Raw genomic sequence first — 20364 nt, forward strand, 5'->3', positions numbered from 1 at the left:
GAGGGACAGCAGGGAAAGGCTGAGGGAGACGGAGAATGATTCCAAAGCAGATTTTCTGCGGACCATGGAGTCTGATGCAGGCTCCATCTCACAACTGTGAGTTCATGATCTGAGCCGAAACCAAAAGTCGAACACTCAACAGACCGAGCCACCCAGGCACCCTTCACAATGGTATTTAAAGATTTGTTTATTGGGGTGCCTGGGTGTCTTAGTCGGATAAGCATCTGTCTTTGATTCAGGTCATGATTCCAGGGTCCTGGGATCAAGCTCTGCATCACTTCTCCCACTCCTCCCTGCTTGTGTTTTCTCTTTTTATCTCTGTTTCTCTCTCTTAAATAAATAAAGTCTTTAAAGAATAGTAATAATAGGGGGATCCCTGGGTGGCTCAGCTGTTTGGCGCCTGCCTTTGGCCCAGGGCGTGATCCTGGAGTCCCGAGATCGAGTCCCGTGTCGGGCTCCCGGCATGGAGCCTGCTTCTCCCTCTGCCTTTGTCTCTGCCTCTCTCTCTCTCTCTCTCTCTATGTCTATCATAGGTAAATAAATAAATCTTAAAAAAAAGAATAGTAATAATAGTTAACTTATTTTTTTTAAGATTTATTTATTTATTTGAGAGAGAGAGACCAAGATAGGAGAGGCAGAGGGAGAGGAAGATAGACAATCCCAAGCAGCTCCTAGCTAAACAATGTGGAGATTGCTCTCACCACCCTGAAATGAGTACCTGAGCTGAAACTAGGAATTGAAGCTGAATCAGCTGTGCCACCCAGGCTCCCCAGAGATTTCACAACATTATTAAAGAGATTTTTCTGCCCCATTGTGGGTTTTTGGCATAATTGTAAACAATTAGTTGACTATATATGTGTGTGTTTACTTCTGGGATTTTTCTTCTATTCCCATTGTCTGTTTTTAAGCCCGTACCCTATTATTTTGAATACTATAGCTTTATAATCTAGTTTTGGAATCGGAAATGTCCTGCCTTCAGATTTGATTTTCTTTCTCAAGATTGCTTTGGCTTGGAATATTACTCAGCCATTAGAAACGACAAATACCCACCTTTTACTTTGATGTGGATGGAACTGGAGGGTATTATGCTGAGTGAAATAAGCCAATCAGAGAAGGACAAACATTATATGGTCTCATTCATTTGGGGAATATAAAAAATAGTGAAAGGGAATAAAGGGGAAAGGAGAGAAAATGAGTGGGAAATATCAGAGAGGGAAACAGAACATGAGAGACTCCTAACTCTGGGAAACGAACAAGGGGTGGTGGAAAGGGAGTTGGGCGGGGGATGGGGGTGACTGGGTGACAGGCACTGAGGGGGGCACTTGATGGGATGAGCCCTGGGTGTTATGCTATATGTTGGCAAATTGAACTCCAATTAAAAAAAAAAAAAGATTGCTTTGGCTTTAGCCTTTGGTTGAATTGGTGACAGTGATACTAGTGTCCCCTGTGGAGCAGGCAGCTGGAGTCTCTGTTGAGCAAGGATTCCAGTAGTATCTGCCCTGTGGCTGATGGAGATAGCCTCAGCCCTTATTTCCCACCCATCCCCATTTGTCTCTGCTAATACACTGTCCGGCTTTCTTTTCTGTGTCCTTGTGCCCTTTTTAAGCTCCACTGTGTACTACCCAGTCTTAATGGCACTTTTGAGCTCCCTGAGATAATGCTATTCATAGATGACTGTTGAATTAATTTTTCTTGGGGTGAAAGATGGTATCTCCTATTCTACCATCCTCTTTGGGACAGTTTGGTTGTCCATGTGCCTATTTTCCTACAGTATTTTTTTTTAAGATTTTATTTATTTATTCATGAGAAACGGAGAGAGGCAGACATAGGCAGGAGGAGTAACAGGCTCCTCGCAAGGAGCCTGATGCAGGACTCGATCCTCGACCCCAGGAAGATCCAGGATCTGAGCCACCCAGGCATCCCTCCTACAGTATTTCTATCATCATGGTACCGTGTGGTTTTCAGCTTGAGCTTCCAGGGTAGAATCCTGTGTGTATCATAGTATGGACATGCAGCAGACATGACAGGTGATCTCCTACGGGCCCTGTTTTTGGCAAATCTCAGCTGGGAAAGGCGTGAAATTAGGCTTCTATTCAGATCATACTGGGCACCTTTGTTCATCCAGAGTTTGGTGTGATTGCTGATGGACACACCCCTTTTCCATGTTTTCTTCTTTACTCTTGACAATTTGTGAATTCTGGGTTCTAATCCTTTGGTAACTACATAACTTCCGGTACAGGAGTAATTGGTGCTCCTCAGGCCTCCACATCTCATTCATTCCTCTCACTGGTCTTTCTGTGTACTCTAGCATTCACTGAATGTTTTACCATGAGACATTCACATGTCCTTATTTTTAAAAAATTTTTTCTAAAGATTTTCTTTATTAGAGCACAAGCAGGGCAGGGATCAGAGGGAGAGGAAGAAGCAGGTTCCCTGCTGAGCAGGGAGCCCAGTGTAGGGTTCAGTCCCACGTCTCTGGGACCATGACCTGAGCCGAAGACAGGTAAATAACTAAGCTACCCAGGTGCCCCATTTACCTGTTCTTAAACTGATATTGAACAGCTGCAAATTTAGTGTGATTGAATTCTTCTACAACTTTGTACTTAGATAAGTATCACCAGCAGAAGTAGTCCCAAACTAAGTTGTGGGAGGAGAAGTAAGGTTTAGACCCCTTGGCTCTCTTCCTTGTGTCATACCCTAGTTTGATATCCTTCTAGTGGGATCTCCATAACAGTTTGACTTTCAAGGCACAACAATGCACAGCAGCCACTCTTTCAACTGAATTTCATCTCCAGTGTCTGGAAACCATGCCATACACTCATTCTCAGGTGAGACAGTGGCATGTATATGATATGTATGTGACTGTCATGTATGTGACAGTGGCATGTGATAGGATGAGCCCCCTGCTATAGTCAACACATATTTTACCAGCATTTCCTTGCATTCAGGTTGCTGCTGTGGAGCAAAGGCTGCAGAGGCACCCATTGAACAGAGTGCTTCTGGAGGCGTGTCACAGACCAGGACACCCAGGGCAGCTCTGTCTTCCTGGATGACCCACCCCTGTGAGATGTGTGGTGCAGTCTTGAGAGACATTTTCCACTTGGCTGAGCATCAGAGAAAAGAAAAGAGTCAGAAACTGTTGAGGTGCAGGGCATGCGGGAAACAATTTTATTTCAGTATAAAGTTTCAACAACAGGAACATCACGTGAAACAAAAACCATAAACATGGACACAGTATCTTTTGTAAAGAGCTGGGGACTCCATGATTCTGGGAAGTCCTTTGCCTGTGTGGAGGTTCAGAAGGACTTCCTGTCTGGCTTAGGGCATCTACAGCAAGAGGCCACTGAGTGGGGAGAAGCCAAACACAATTACACAGTGCAGGACATCTTTACAAAGCAGAAAAAGTCGTTATCCTTGGGGAGAATGCAAGAATGCCTTCGGTTACAAACATTCACATATTCAGGACCAGAGTGTCCACCTTGGAAGACAGTACTTTATGTGCAGTGACTATGGGAAAATGTTCAGGTACACATCCTTATTTGTGATACACCAGAGATTTCATATTGGAAAAGGACATTATGAATTTGAAAAATATAGAAAATCCCTTTGGCAAATGTCAACCCATAGTCAACATGGAGATATTCACAGTGGATCCAAGCAGTACACATGCAGCAAATGTGGGAAATCCTTAAACCACAAATTTGTCATTTATCCCCAGAAATGGCACAATGGGGTGAAGAGTAATGATTGCGTTACATGTGCAAAATCTTTAATCCATAGATCAGGTTTTATTACTTACAGGGTTCAGCCTAGAGAAAGGTTTTATAAGCGTAGTGGCTCCACAAAATATTTTACATTTATGTCAGCCCTCCATTATCATCAGAGATCTCACACAGGGAAAAGACTTTATGAGTGCAGTGAATGTGGGAAATCTTTTACCACTAATTCTGTCCTCCATGCTCATGGGAGAGTTCACACTGGAGAAAGACCTTATGAGTGCAGTGAATGTGGCAAGTCCTTTCTGTGAAAATACAGCCACAAAGTACATATAAAGTTCATTCAGGTGAAAAGCCTTGTAAGTGTAATGAATGTGGCAAATCTTTTAAGTGGAAGTCAACACTGATTAAACACCATAGAATTCGGGATCCCTGGGTGGTGCAGTGGTTTGGCGCCTGCCTTTGGCCCAGGGCGCGATCCTGGAGACCCGGGATCGAATCCCACGTCGGGCTCTCGGTGCATGGAGCCTGCTTCTCCCTCTGCCTGTGTCTCTGCCTCTCTCTGTATGACTATCATAAATAAATAAAAAATATATTTAAAAAAAAGGGTTTAAACACCATAGAATTGACACAGGAGAAAGGCCTAATGAGTGCAGTGAATGTAGGAAATCTTTTATCTATAGCACTCACCTCCATTATCATCACAGAATTCACATTGGAGAAAGGCCTTATGAGTACAATGAATGTGGCAAGTCCTTTATCTGATGAAATATCCACAGGTACACAGAAAGATTGACTCAGATGAAAGCCTTTATAAGTGAAATGATTGTGGGAAGTCTGTGAAATGTAAGTCAACATTGATTAAACACCAGAGAATTCACACTGGAGAAAGGCCTTATGAGTATAATGAATGTGGGAAGTCTTTTACTACTAATTTGGCCCTCTGTTATCACCATAGAGTTCACACTGGAGAGAGACCTTATAAGTGCAGTTGAATGTGGCAAGTCCTTTGTCAGAAAAAATAGCCTGAGTATATGCCTAAAGGTTCACTCAGGTGAAAAGCCTTATAAATGTAATGAACGTGGGAAATCGTGGAGGTGTAAGTCAACATTCATTCAACACCAGAGAATTCACACAGGAGAGAGGCCTTATGAGTGCAGTGAATGTGGGAAATCCTTTACCAGTAGATCTGCCCTTCATTCTCACCAGAGAGTTCACACTGGTGAATGGCCTTATGAATGCACTGATTGTGGGAAATCTTTTACTACTACTTCTGACCTTCATTCTCACAAGAGAGTTCACAATAGTGAAAGGCCTTATTTGTGCAGTGAATGTGGCAAGTCCTTTATCCAAAGAAACACTCTCAATGTACACAAGAAGGTTTATGCCAGTGAAAGTCTTTATAAATGTAATGAATATGGCACATCTTTGAAGTATAAGTCAACATTGATCCAACACCAGAGAATTCACACAGGAGAAAAGCCTTATCTGTGCAGTGAATGTAGGAAGTCTTTTAGTTATAGCCGTACCCTCCTATATCGTTGTCAGAGTCACCTTGCAATAAGCCCTTATGATTGTAGTGAATGTGGGAAATCTTTTACTTGTAGTTCTTCTCTTTATGATCACAAGTGAGTTCACACTGGAGAAAGGCCTTACAAATGACACGAATGTGGGAAGTCTTTCACTGCTCGTTCCCTCCTCCGTTCTCACCAGAGACTTAACACTGGAAAAAGGCCTTATGAGTGCAGTGAATGTGTCAGGACCTTCCAAAGAAATATCCTCAATGTACACATAAAGGTTCATTTGGGTGAAAAGCCTTATTAAGTGTAATGAATGTGGGAAATTGTTGAAGTATAAGTCGACATTCGTTCAACACCAGAGAATTCACACAGGAGAGAGGCCTTATGGTTGCAGTGAGGGAAATCTTTTATTAGTTACAGTGCGCTTAGTTATCACAGAGTTCACAATGGAGAGAGACCTTAGGAATCCTGAAGATGTGGGAAAACTTTCAGCTAAATTTTTTTTAAAGGATTTTATTTATTCATGACAGACGCAGAGAGAGAGAGAGAGGCAGAGACACAGGCAGAGGGAGAAGCAGGCTCCATGTAGGGTGTCCGATGTGGGACTTGATCCTGGGACTCAAGGATCACGCCCTGGGCTGAAGGCAGGCGCTAAACCGCTGAGCCACCCGGGGATCCCCTTCAGCTAAATTTCTAATCTCATTCAACTTGAGGGATCCCTGGGGATCGAATCCCACATCGGGCTCCCAGTGCCTGGAGCCTGCTTCTCCCTCTGCCTATGTCTCTGGCTCTCTCTGTGTGTGTGTGACTATCATAAATAAATAAAAATTAAAAAAAAATTTCTCATTCAACTTGAGAAAGTACACAGTAAAAGTTCTTAATAGGTGATAATATGAACTGAATGGTTATGTTCACTAATGGTGACATGTCGAATCCCTGTCCTCTAATGCAGTAGGAGTAGTAGGTGCTGTCTTTTGAAGGTAATATTTATTAGAATGGGTCATGTGTGTAGATCCCTAATGAATGGTATTGATGTTTTATAAGAATCTGAGATAGCTAGCTTCCCCTACCAATCATGTGAGGACCCTTTGAGAAGATCTCCAATCAATCAGGAAGCTGGTCCTTGCCAGACACAAAACCAGACCATATGGGGAATGTTATGTGAGGTATCCAGCTTCCATAACTGAGAAATAAATAAATGTTGCTTACAAGCCACCCAGTTTATCATATTTTGTTAGAGCAGCCTGCGCTCAGACAAACATGAAGAATATGGGTAATTCTTCGGGCAAAGATACTGTTTCAGAGAAATCAGAATACACCCTGGAGCAAGGCCACATGATTAAGGTGAAGGACACCATTCCTTTCACCAAACTTCTGTCTTTATTCCACATCTGAGAGTTCACACTGCAGAAAGGCTTTAAAATGGCAGGGAAGATGATATTTCCTTCCTTAGTATATGATGCTGAGAACCTTTATGAGGCAGCCATCTTCCCAATTTGAGCTTTGTTCACCTGAATGTCCACAATGGAATGACTTCCTTAGGTTCCAGGTATTTGAGAAAAATTTGGAAGTTGTACTCTGTGATCTGATGTATTCAAAGTCCTTGCTGGAAGTCACTGCCAGATCCTGTGGCAGACGTCCTTTCACCTCAGCCACCTTGATGGTCCCAATAGTGAACTTCTGTCACCACCCATATGCTCAACACCATATGCATTATCCATTAGTGATGCTGACCTTTGCTTTGTCATTTGCTGATGGCAATTATGGGTATTTGGAACTCCTTATTCCCTGCTATTTTAGGGCATGGATGTGAGCCAGTGTTGACCCTCAGTACCTCATCAATATTCTGCGTGGTGGTTTGCCGAGAATGAGTAAATCTGGTAGGGGCATTGTTGGTCTCCTGAGGATTGTGATAAATCTTTGTGGCTTCCAAGTCAGCAACACAGGAATTAGGTGCTAAGTGTTGCTCTCCTTTAGGTATTGCTAACTGTCTTTTTGATTGAATTACCATGAATCTTAGGTATCAGATTCACACTAAGGGGTGGTTTGAAATTAGAATTGGGCTCTGCCAGCACATAGGAGATTAATTGTCTCCCAAATTTACTTATCTCCGAACGGATGATTGCAAATAAATAATACATATGTACGTCAGTTCTACTCTTCAGCTTGGGCCTCAATTTGTATTGAAACTCAAGACCTTTGTTATGGGCTGAATTCTGTACCTAAAATTCACATGTTAAAGTTGTAACCCCCAGTACCTCACAATATGACTTTAGTTAGAGACTCTTTAAGGAGATGGTGAAGTTGATGGGTTATTAGGATGGACTCTTATGAGATATGACTGGCTTTGTGATAAGAGGAGATGAGGATACAGGCACACACAGCTGACCATGTGAAGATAGGGAGCCCCTCTATAAGCCAAGGAGTGGAGTCTCAAGGAGCTAACCTTGCTGACACCTTATATTCTATTTCTAGACTCCAGATTTGTGGGAAAATAAGTTTCTCTTATTTTCCCAGTGTGCAGTACTGTATTATAACACTTCTAGGAAATACAGCCTCTTAGGATCCACATCTGGGTTTTATGTTCTGGATGCCAGGAAGTTTTGAGTGCTCACAGGGTCACCCTGAAGAGGGAGCAGCTGAGACCATCTCCAGTGCTTGTGGAGACCATGTGAATATTTTGCTTGTCCACAGCTGATAGCACATAGTGCCTTCCACTGTTGAGTGGAACTCTACCTCAGATCCTTCAGAGGAGTTATGTGACCTGATGTACAGTATTCACCTGTGACACCACAGGGGAAGGGGAACTGTAAGTGGTCATCTAGATGACTACGTAATTAGGTAATTAGAGGAGATATCAGGCCCCTAGTGGAGTACATATGGTGTCAAAGTGTATCCACAGATGTAGTGAGTAGCTGGGCAGGATCAGTGTGCACAGAAATTCATCACTTCAGACACAGGTATCCTGTGTAACAGATCATTGTCATAAAATAATCCAAAAGTCTCTGAATTATCCTATTTTCTGGGGTGCTTAACGTGTCCAGGCCATTGTGCAGGCAGGAAAAAGCTAAAGACCAGGGAGAACACATAGTCCAGGGAAGTAGCTTTTGTGACCCAATGGAGGGGAGGGGGGGACATCTTCCTTCCAGGTACACCCTAGCATCTACAGCAGAAAAAGGAAATGTTACTGGAGGTGGTGCAGAGGCCTACTCTTGCTTGGTCAAGATAATCAGTCCCGATGTCCATAAACAAACAATTTCTCCAAGGTGGACTTCTCAGCATTTTTCTCTGGTCTGAAGGCTTGGAGGTGGTTTTGCAAAGATGTCCTTTTAGTCAACACCCTTTTCTTCTTTGGACATATACCAGTATTGATCTCTTCATGTGTTTGAAACATTTGGGTTATTTCCAGGATTTGGGTTATTTTCAACTTTTGACTTTCACAAACCCCTCTGTATATTTTCATTACATTTCCTTATGCAGGGCATGTTGGTGGCTCAGTTGGTTAAGTGTTTGCCTTTGGCTCAGGTCATGAATCCATGGTTCTGGGATGGAGACCCCATCAGGCTCCCTGCTCAGCAGGGAGTCTGCTACTCCTTTTCCCTCTGCCCCTTACCCTACTTGTTTTGTCCCTTGCTCTCTCTTTCAAATAGATAGGGCAGCCCAGTGGCTCAGCGGTTTAGCACCGCCTTCAGCCCAGCGTGTGGTCCTGGAGACCCGGGATCAAATCCCATATCGGACTCCCTTTGTGGAGCCTGCTTCTCCCTTTGCCTGTGTCTCTGCTTCTCTCTCTCTCAGTGCCTCTCATGAATAAATAAAATCTTTTTAAAATTCCATATGCAAATAGTCTTCATTTCTCTTCTGTTAAAACTCAGAGCGTAATGCCTAAGTCACAGGTAGGTCAGTGTTAACATTTTCATGAATGGGGTCAATATGGGATTCTAAACTTCACTATTGTATTCTTACCAGGCATGTATGAGAGTTCCAGTATTTCCAGTCCCTGTCAATACCTGGTACCGCCAGTCTTTAACATCTGCCTTTTTATTATGTGTGTAGCACTGTGTTCTAATTGCATTTCCTAGGGATTTCTGATGTTGAATATTTTTTCATTTGTTTATTACCTATATGACTTCCTGGGTAAAATTCCAATTTGTATCATTTGCCTGTTTTCTCTCTCTCTTTCTCTCTTTTTTAAAGATTTTATTTATTCGAGAGAGAGAACATGTGAGAGAGAACACAAGCAGAGGGAGGGGCAGAGGGAGAAGCTAACTTCCCACTGAGCAGGGTGCTGGATACCTGGCTTGATCCCAGAACCCTGGGATCATGACCTGAACTGAACTCATGTGCTTAACCAGCTGAGCCACCCAAGTGTCCCTTGTCTATTTTCTTTTATGTGAGTTTCAGCTAGTTCCCTTTTCAATTACAAAAACTATATACATACGGGCAGCCTGGGTGGCTCAGTGGTTTAGCGCTGCCTTCGGCTCGGGTCGTGGTCTTGGGGTCCCAGGGTCGAGTCCTTGTCAGGCTCCCTGCATTGAGCCTGCTTCTCCCTCTGCCTGTATCTCTGCCTCTCTCTCTATCTCATGAATAAATACAATCTTAAAAAAAAAAGACTATATACATACAACAAAGATAAATGTTAGAATTTTCTCATTCTTCCATGGTGTGACATTTTTCTCTATGGAGTCATGGTAATACTGGAAGGCTATTTCTTCATTATTTTTCCAGATTTTTTGTGTTTTGCTCAATATCATGGCCCAAAACACCTTACATGTATAAATCTAGGGTGCATTTTTACCATGACAGCGTCATTTTCTTAAGTTTAGGCATTCAGAAAAACAAAAATTCATCCCTGATGTGTAGTGTTTGCCAATATCCAGAGTGTAAATCCCACCCCACCCCCCCCCCCCTTATGAGAACAGGATATGCTCAGAGAAGGTTCTTAGAAACTGCATTTGGGTGTTTGGTAGGAAACCACTCACTGTGGAGGCTGCACGCTGGCTGGAGGTGTGTAGGAGCATCACAGGCAGGATAAATTAATCCTGACAGGCTGGAGGGACCTCCTTGAACACTCAGGGGTGACTGTAAGGCAGGGGTGTGGGGGACACACCCACACCCACTGGGTTCAGAGTTGCTTCCTCTGATCCCACCTGTACATTGGAAGGATTTCCCACTGTGGAGCACCAGCCTCCAATTAATTTAATTCCTTCTCTTTCTGTAATAGTTGACTGCTGGTCCCCAAAGAGTCGACATTCCGTGCATCTCACCACTGCTCTGGGCTTTGTTTCCAGACCACTGTCTCGGGAAGCTTGCAGGGCTGGCCACTTCCAGCCTCCCCTTGGCCGGAAAGGACTGAGAGACAGGTGGGACAGGGACTGTCCTGAGAAAGACAGGGATTCCCCCCTGGGCAAGACCTCACCCAGAACATCCGTATCAGTGCTGACCTCCCTCTCCACCTGAAGGGCCGGAGTCCAGGCAATATAGGGCCTTTACCATAAAGAAAAGGTTTCCTTGGTCAGGCTTGCAGGATCTGCGGAAGTCTTTTATTTCTTCCACACACACTTGGGATCATGGTCTCATCTAGCCAGGAAGGGGCTTGTGGGGTGGTCTGCTGCTGGGTGAGAGGGCAGGAGTGGCACAAAGACAAGACACCTGGCAGTTGTTGGAAGAACCCTCTGGGTTGAGTACCCGTAATTCACTGGAACTGACGTTTTCACCATCAATCCTTGAGGCATTGTCCTGCCCAGAGCTCTCTGGCCATTCTTGCTCTCCAGGGACACAGCACAGTCCACAGGTGATCCTACATTCCTCCCACATGCTCTATCGTGACCACTCTGGTACCTCCTGGCAGTGACGGGGTGTAGATGCCTGGACTAACTCAGCAGATTAGGTTGTCCACAATTCTCTTAAGGGGAAAAAAACCTCAGGAGCTGGTTTGTCAACAAATTCTGACTTCTGACTTTGCTGTAGTTTCGGGGCACAGGGGTGCGAGAGCACCTAACCTGGGAGTGCTTTGTTTGACAGATTAGCTTTGGCCACTCTGTGGTGACAAAATCCAATGGCAGAGAAAGTTGTGGTGGTGAAACAAGAAAGGAATCTCTTTCAGCCTGACCAACACAGGAAAGACAATGGACTAGCCTTTCAAAGACTGACTCCAGAGTGATGAACAAGAGTTTGAGGTTCACATAAGGAAATATGGGGCCAAGGTGGATAGGTACATGCAAGAAGGCAGTGAACATCAAACAGATCGTTGTCTTGGAGTCAGTGGATTGAGTTTGCTGGCTCAGGGCAATCATTAGTGGTTGAGGGGAGTAGTTTGGGTTCTCATCAGGGGATGCTTTGCCATAACGGTCAATGGTCTGCATCATGAGACCGCTGGAAAGAAGAACTCAACTGGAATGTGAGCTCAATCTGGTGGCAGCTGAGATTCACTTTTCAGTACTAAGAAAAACAGTATGTATGGTTGAAGCCACCTCAGGCCCTTGGGTGACCTAGTAATCTTACAGTTTAACAAGCATCCTTAGCCTACATGATTAACTTTTTGTTTATCTACAGATCATGCATTCTCTCCTAGAAAGAGCTGAGCACTTCTGCATGCCACAAAGCAAAACAGACCCTCTTGCACACACCCTTGCACCACTGCGATAACATCTATAACTAGAACCATCAAGTCTGCATGTTGTCAAAAAGTGTTAAGGACTGCTGTGCTCCCTTTACTGGCTAACTGCCCTAGAATCCTTTAAAAACGCCTGGGAGGGCAACCTGGGTAGTTTGGGCCACGGCATGATCCTGGAGACCCAGAATTCGAGTCCCATGTCGGGCTCCCTGCACGGAGCCTGCTTCTCCCTCTGCCTGTGTCTCTGACGCTGTCTCTGTCTCTCTCCTGAATAAATAAATGGAATCTTTAAAAAAAATAAAGAATGGTTTAAAAAATAATAAAAACTCCTGGGAGAGGTAGAAACCTTGAGGTTGATCTTTGTACAAGAGTCCACCTTCTCCCCAGGTGGCCAGCCTTCTGAATAAAGCTCATTTTCCTTTCCAATCAATACCTCTCTCTTGGGCAGCCCCAGTGGCGCAGCGGTTTAGCGCCGCCTGCAGCCCAGGGCGTGATCCTGGAGACCCTGGATCGAGTCCCACATCAGGCTCTCTTTATGATGCCTGCTTGTGTCTCTGCCTCTCTCTCTCTGTCTCTATGAATAAATAAATAAAATCTTTAAAAAAAAAAAACCTCTCTCTTGAATATTGATTTCTGTAGTGCTAAGCAGCTGAAATTGGGATTTGGAAATATGGGATGTATGTGAACACAGGCACAGACAGAGCAATCCATCTGTGTGCCAAAGCAATTCTAAAAGGATATCATACGGGGATGCCTGGGTGGCTCAGTGGTTGAGTGTCTGCCTTTGGCTCAGGTCCTAATCTCGTGTCCTGAGGTAATCTGCCACATGATTGGGCCCTGTTACCCAAAAGTTGAGGCATACCCCTAGTAAGACTATTTTGCCTCACATTAAGGCGCCCTCACCTGATATAATCCTTTTTTTTTTTTTTCCTGTTTCTAATGTATTTGTCCTATCTTTAAAAACCATTCTGGGGATCCCTGGGTGGCGCAGTGGTTTGGCGCCTGCCTTTGGCCCAGGGCGCGATCCTGGAGACCTGGGATCGAATCCCACGTCGAACTCCCGGTGCATGGAGCCTGCTTCTCCCTCTGCCTATGTCTCTGCCTCTCTCTCTCTCTCTGTGTTACTATCATATAAAAAAAAAAAAAAAAAATCTTAAAAAAAAAAAAAAAACATTCTGGGTGCCCTGATGGCTCAGTCGGTTAAACATCTGCCTTCAGTTCACGTCATGATCCTAGAGTGTAGGATCCACCCCACATCCAGCTCCCTGCTCTGTGGGAGGCCTGCTTCTCCCTCTGCCCCTGCTCATGCTCTCTCAACTAATTTTTAAAAGAACAACAAAAAACCCTTTCCCTTTCTGTACTGCTTCCTTGAGGCTGCCCTCTACTTGCTAGATGGGATGCTGCCCAAGTCAGAAATCGCTGAATAAAGCCAACAGCCCTTTAGGAGGCAGTGTTGAATTTTTATCATTTGGAAGGGAGGTTTCTATTGTTTTCTATTGTTCCTAACTACAAAACGTATTCTAATGCTTCAGGGCGCAAGAATTGATGAAAAACAACACCTCTCCAGCAACTCAAAACACACCTTTCTTTCTGAAGTACCTCAAGAAATGATAGGTCATTTACCTCTGCGAAAGGATTGGAGATTTGAGAGCATCGAAAATAATAGTTTTCTCCTTTGAAAACTGTTATGGAGTCTGAAATTATGGCTCTTCTTCACCCTTAATAAAGAAAAAAGCTGGTCCCGCTATAGAAGCTGGATTTCCCGGCAGACCTTAGGATGCCACCAAAAAAAGCCCTGAACCTCCAGGGTGTAGGACCCACTACCGGCGACAGCCAGACCTTCTGGGAACCACACCACCTGGAAGTGCCTGGGCACTGAGGGAGCGGCGAGGAGCCAATGAGGGAATAGGAAGCGGCGTTTATGGGCGGGCGCCGGCCCCGGGGCGGGACTTCCGGCCCATTACGACCTTAGGCTTCTTTTTCCGTTTGTTTACTTTGCCTGGGTTCAGGAAAGCAATTTCGGAAGGATTACTGATCGAGAAGAGGTAAGGGCAGGCTGTCGCTCCAACGCAAGACTGGGGTCCGAGGCTCCGCAACGCTTCTCATGATGAAGCCTGGAAAAAGAATGATGGTCCGGGTGTCCGCTCCGCTCCCTCAGCTCTCGGCCCTACTCCGCCTCCCGAGTCCGATGGCGGCGGCCGCGCCCAGGGCCCCGGCGAAGGTAAACGCTAGTCCTCAGGACCCTCCCCGCCCTCCTCGCACCCAGACCCCTAAGGCCCGAGCGCGGGGCCCCTGCTCGTGGCCCTGCGGCTCCGGCCCCGGCGTTCCGGACAGGGAGGCGCCGGTGTGCAGGAACCCCACGTGTGAGCGCGGGTGCGCTGTATTGCAGGGGAGGGGTTGGCTGGGGCGGAGGCTGCGGGGATGGGGGTTGGCTGCGCCAGCACCCGGGAGCTGCACGGGTCCATTCTTTCTGTCAAAGCAGGTGCCGCGCGGCCAGTGAGGCCTGCGCCCTCGCTGCCTGACGGGGCCGTCTGTCTTGGCGGTGCTGAGAGGGGGGCGACCCGCGTGTACATAGGCTTTATCTGGCCGCAGAGAAGGGCACACCCCGCGGGGGTAAGCGAGGAGGAGAGAATCGCAGTAGTCGGTGGATTGTTGATGGACTCCGTGGCCACCGTGGACGTGGTGAACCGGTTGACTCTGGTCTATGTCTTGAGAAGGGCCGAGGCCGATTGTGAGTGTTGCAGGTGAGAAAAGGAAGGGAGGAGTCAGGGCAAACCCCAGGGCCTTCGTTACGTGAACCTTAAAAAGTGCCAGTTCCCCGCAAAAATGGATTGATGTAGGAGCGACAGAGAACTGCGGTTAGCAATAAAGCAGCTGAGTCAAAATAGCGGGCCAGTGTGGAGAACAAGAGAGAGGTAGTCTATTTTAAGGGGAAAGGGGGGAAGTTGGGGAGGCTGTTGTAAACTACAAGTCCACAGGAGTAAGTTGGGAGTTGCGGCTTCTCATTGGCTGAGGTCTTGGGTGCGGTGATCAGGAAAGCCTGTCTTTTTGGGGTCTGAGGTAGTGAAGTCAGGTCCCATATAAGGTCAATCCCATCGCTTTCTGTTGGGCCTGCAGTTGATCACATTGGTAGTGCCTGAGAGCTCCCCGAAGTGCAACCTCCCGACTCCAGTTTAGTGAGGTTTTCCGTTATGAATAGCAGCGGAAGGGATTGAAGCACCCGTGAACCTGATGGAAGTTGACAGTATGTTGATTATCCTTTGGGGTGTCCTAACTTGTCTTGACATGGTTAAGCATCTTAGATGTCTTAGGGAAGTGTGAGTGATGGTGTGGAGTGGGCAGCTGGACAGGACATTTTGGGAAACTGGGGGGAAAGTTGCAGATTGGAGGCTTCCCAAAGTGATGGCTGTTGTGCGGAGCAGGGGGAGAATTGGGTCCCATTTAGGAAGGGCATGCAGGGACGCCTGGGTGGCTCAGTGGTTTAGCACCTGTCTTCGGCCCAGGGTGTGATCCTGGAGTCCCGGGATGGAGTCCCACATCAGGCTCCCTGCGTGGAGTCTGCTTCTCCCTCTGCCTATGCCTCTGCCTCTGTCTCTGTCTCTGTGTCTCTCATGAATAAGTAAAGAACATCTTTTTTTAAAAAAAGGAAGGGAATGCAGAGAATATTGGCAGTGCTATTAGTAGGTCACCGGGTCCTACTAAACTGTGCTGAAGAGTGGTTCTGTTGTTCAGCGTGAGTTTGTATAGTTGCTGGGCATTGCGAACACAGGTGAAGGTAGAGAGAATGATCTGGCAGTCAGATGGGCAAGCCTTCCACGGGATGATGGATGGAACAAGAGATAGCAGAGGACAACTGGGAGTTTTGGAGTTTTTTTGTTTTTGTGTTTGTCTGTCTGATTTAAGGCGGCCCCATGCCCTTGTGGAGCCCAAAATGAGACTTGACCTCTGGACTCTGAGATCAAGAGTCAAATGCTGAACCTACGAGTGTTTGGGAAACAGGGGCTACTATCTTACCAGTTTTGTAGGGCTTCACCAGAATTTTGGGATCAGCTTTTACCATATTTGGGGTCTTTCAAAGTCTTGCTGCTGGATAAGGTCTGGGCAGATGTGATCATTGCTGCTTCACTGTGCCTGGCAGGGAGACCTTTAGTGCTGGGGTCTTCACAACGGTTCAGTGGACAGTGCTGGGTTCTGATGGTTGAGGGACAGCATGGGCAGCACAGAAGTAGAAGAGGGTCTGTGAGTATCCTAAGTTGACATGTGCTTGTGAGTGCCTGTCATTGAAGGGAGGATTACAGGCAGGTTGAGGAGGGCTTCTCAGCAGCATCTGAGGCTTTCCCTCAGTTGGGATCCATGAGAGTCCTGGGGTGGTAGTGGAGCCATCAAACATCCTTTGGATGACCTGTGACGAGTACAAGAGTGAGTGATGGGAGAATCGTGTGGTGTGGGGGCAGGAAGGCGTGGGCGTTCATCTGTGGGGTCTGAAGACAGGAGAGAGGTACAGTCTACAGAATCATGTGCACATGGATAGGAAGTGTGAGCCAAGGACCTCAGGGTCCTGATATTGAGGACTCTCTGGTAAAGCCAGGGCCCATACCTGGCTGTCTCAGGGCATAATCTGGGAGAGCCTGCATTGGGAATATCGTGACAGAAGGATGGGACCTTGCAGGCCACGCCCAGAGCTTAGATTGCACCTACGTGTCCTGTGTCTGTTACTACTGAGGACTGAACAGTGATTGACGGGAAGGTGAGAGGAGTGCAGCATTAGCGGCACCAGGACCTGGCATTTATCTTACAGTGGGGAGCTGAGGTGGCAGGGGAGACTGAGGTGCTGTGGGGGGGTGGGGGTTGGATTGTGGGTTTTCAGAGAGAGAGAGAATGTTCATGGTTCCATCTGTCGCTCTCCTGACAGGGTGGTGTGACCTTTAAGGACATTGCCGTGTACTTCTCCTGGAAGGAGTGGAAACTTCTGGATGAGGCTCAGAGACGGCTGTACCACCATGTGATGCTGGAGAACTTTACACTTATATCCTCACTGGGTAAGGCCTTCACCGTCCTCATTCACCTGGAGTAGTAGACTCTGTATTCCACATCCCCCTCCTCTCTTTTCCAGGGGATGGTTTGTCCTTCTCATGTGTGGCCTGTGGGCACTGCTTGCTTCCCCAGCTTTCTGGGTAGTTGCTTTTGTGGCTAGCTCTGAGTTGTTGGTGTGCCCTTTCCTCTGCCCTGCAGTCCCCGTACCCTGTGTACTGAACCCTGAGGGTGACATTGGAGGTCAGTAGTCCTGCAGTGAGGCTGATGGATTGCACCTGGCTTGCCCTCTGCCCAGCTGGGTACATGTGTTCAGATCCGTGCCATTTCTGTGGCCCGGCTTTTGATGCCTTGTTTTAGGTGACATTTCCTTGTGCCTGCCTGTGCCTGAAACTGCGGGCATTGGCATGTTTATTTCTTAAGTGGACCATGGGCTACTTCTCAAGAGTGTCCTCTATGGTTCTTTCTGTGGCGTTTACATCTCTTCTACTCTCCGCCTTCCCTTGAGCTTTAAGATATTATTGACAGATAAGATTATATCAGTGAAATTACATTATATGATAATTTTTGATATACCTCATAAGATTGGTGTAGTTTTTTATAGATTTATGTATTTGAGAGAATGAGAGGGAAAAAGTGTGTGTACTTGCACGTGCAAGCAGAGAGTAAAGGAAAGGAAGAGAGAAGCCTAAGCTGACTCAGTGCTGAGAACAGAGCCTATGGTGGGGCTCGATATGAGGACCCTGATATCACTACATGTGCAGAAACCAAGAAATTGGATGCTTAAACCACTGCACTACCAGGCACCCCTACTTTATGAAATTATTAACAAAATGAGGGATGCCTGGGTGACTCAGTAGTTGAGTGTTGTCCTTTGGCCCGGGGATTGGCAAGTTTACTTCTTAAATGGACCATGGGCTACTTCTCAAGTCTGTCCTATATAGATCTTTTTATAGTGTTCACATCTCTTTTCTACCTGCCTGCCATGAGCTTTTTTGAGATATTAACTATTGAAATTATAGTACAGAATGACTTAATACATATGAAAATGTTTTTTTAAGTTTATTTTTGTGTTTGAAAGTGAGAAAATGTGAGGCAGTGGGGGACACCTGAGTGAGATAGAAACTCAGCTGAGCACAGAGCCTCAGCAGGGTTTGATCTCTCAACCCAGACGTCAGTTCCAAACCAACCAAGAGCTGGACGTTAAATTGACTAGGCCAGGATGCCTGGGTGGCTCACCAGTTGAGTATCTATCTTTGACTCCGGGCATGATCCTGGGGTGGGATGGAGTCCCTCATCGGGTTCCTGGTGAGGAGCCTGCTTCTCCTTCAGCCTATGTCTCTGCCTCTCTCTCTGTCTCTCATGAGTAAATAAATAAAATCTTAAAACAAAAAATGACTAGGCCCTTCAGGTGCCCCAATATTATGAAATTATTAACAAAATGAACCTAATCAACACAGCATCAATTGACATAATTACATTTTTCTTCCCGGTGGTTTGAAAGCTTAATATATCTACCCTTATAGCAAATTTCAAGTGTACAGTATAATATTAGCAACTATAGTCAACGTGCTGTATATGAGATCCTCAGAACTTATCTTGTAAATGAAAGGGTGTACTTCTGTCTGACATCTCCCCATTTCCCTCAGTCTACAGCTTCTGGCATTCTGCTTCCTATTTCTAGGAATTTAACTTATTTCTTTTCTTGATGAATATCCATATAAGTGGATTTTTAGCCTTTGTCCATATACAGAATTTGTATTTTGTTGTGTAGCTTAGTTGACCTACCATAGTGTTTTCCAGATTTATATGTTTTACGGCAAGTGGCACTGTTGCCTTCTTTTTTATGGCTGAATATTCCTGTACACTCTTTTTTTTTTAAGATTATTTATTTATTTATTCATGAGACACACAGAGAGAAAGACAGGCAGAGACACAGGCAGAGGGAGAAGCAGGCTCGATGCATGGAACCTGACGCAGGACTCGATCCCAGTTCTCCAGGATCACGCCCTGGGTTGAAAGCAGCGCTAAACCGCTGAGCCACCCAGGCTGCCCCTGTACACTCTTTTATGGATGACTATTCCTGCCCTGTGTGTGCTAAATGTTCTTTGTCGCTTATTTATTTGTTTAGATAGTATTTATTTATTTATTTGTAGACTCCATGCCCAATGTGGGTCTTGAACTTAACTATCTTGAGAGCAAGAGTTGGATGCTCTACAGACTGTCATCCAGGTGCCCCATGTTTGTCACTATAAACACTCACACATGCTTGGTCATGTTTCCATATATTGGTTATGTGAACAATACTGCAGTGGATTTTCATATTCATATACTTTCTGGAGATACTGATTTTGTTTCCTTGGGATACATACCTAGAAATGGCAATGATGGACTATATATAGTTGCAATTTAAATTTTTGTGGGTCGGGACCCCTGGGTGGCTCAGCGATTTGGCTCCTGCCTTAGGCTCCCTGTATGGAGCCTGCTTCTCTCTCTCTGCCTCTCTCATGAATAAATAAATAAAATATTTTTTAAAAATAATAATAATAATAAGTTTTTGTGGGTCTCCCTAATACTTTCCTTTTTTTTTTTTTTTTAATGATAGTCACAGAGAGAGAGAGAGGCAGAGACAGAGGCAGTGGGAGAAGCAGGCTCCATGCACCGGCAGCCTGACGTGGGACTCAATCCCAGGTCTCCAGGATTGCGCCCTGGGCCAAAGGCAGGCGCCAAACCGCTGCGCCACCCAGGGATCCCTCCCTAATACTTTCCATAATGACTTCCCTATTTACATTCTAGGTGGCAGTATTCAGTGTTTTTTTTTTTCTGCACATCCTGACCAACATGTTACCTCTTGTCTTTTTGGTAATAGTAATTGAACCATATAGAAGGTGATATCTTGTGGTTCAGTTTTCATTTCACTGATTTTTCCTGATTGTTAGCAAGTGTTACTCACTTGTACATCCTTTTCACTCTCTTCTGTGTTTCTTTGGCTCTGCTGCAACTTTTAATTTGATATAGTTGTACTTGTTATTTTTTGCTTTTGTCATGTATGCTTTAGATGTCATATTCAAAAATTCATTGGTAGGAATAAGGTTAAGGAGGTTTTTTCCTATGTTTTTCTAGGAAATTTAGGGCTTGAGATCGTATGTCTAAGTCTTTAATCAGTTTTAAGTTCATTTCCTTGAGTAAGATGGGCATCCAGTTACATTGTGTCTTAATTTGGATATTCAGATTTCACTAAAGTAATAAAGAGATTCTTCTTTCCCCAGTATAGATTCTTGGCCTAATTGTCAAGATTACTTGTCTGTATATATATTGCTTTACTTCTGGGCTCTTTATTCAGTTTTACTGGTCTGTTTTTATGCCAGCACACTAATATTTTGAGAAGAATAGCTTTGTAATATAGTTCAAAATCAGAAGTGTGCTGCGTTCAGCTTGATCCTGTTTTTCAAATTGCTTTGGCTTCAGATATTAGTTATCTGGA

The 20364-nt window shown here is 45.3% G+C and overlaps 1 protein-coding gene across 13 annotated transcripts in view; it reads left to right on the forward strand.

Moving 5' to 3' along the window:
- Positions 1 to 20364, forward strand: part of LOC144322399 (uncharacterized) — a 72813-nt gene that overhangs the window by 22840 nt on the left and 29609 nt on the right. The window contains exons 2-3 of one of the 13 annotated variants that reach the window (XM_077912448.1): positions 13382 to 14070; positions 16762 to 16888. The exons of 8 other annotated variants lie outside the window; for them this stretch is intronic. In XM_077912448.1, the coding sequence (XP_077768574.1) occupies positions 13954 to 14070; positions 16762 to 16888 (244 nt within the window). In that variant the 5' untranslated portion in view covers positions 13382 to 13953. Of the gene's footprint in view, positions 1 to 13381; positions 14071 to 16761; positions 16889 to 20364 lie in introns of those variants that run through there. 4 more of the 13 variants (XM_077912456.1, XM_077912398.1, XM_077912390.1 and 1 more) reach the window with 4 other exon arrangements.

This window comes from Canis aureus, chromosome 1 (assembly GCF_053574225.1).
Source record: "Canis aureus isolate CA01 chromosome 1, VMU_Caureus_v.1.0, whole genome shotgun sequence".
Lineage (NCBI taxonomy): Eukaryota > Metazoa > Chordata > Mammalia > Carnivora > Canidae > Canis > Canis aureus.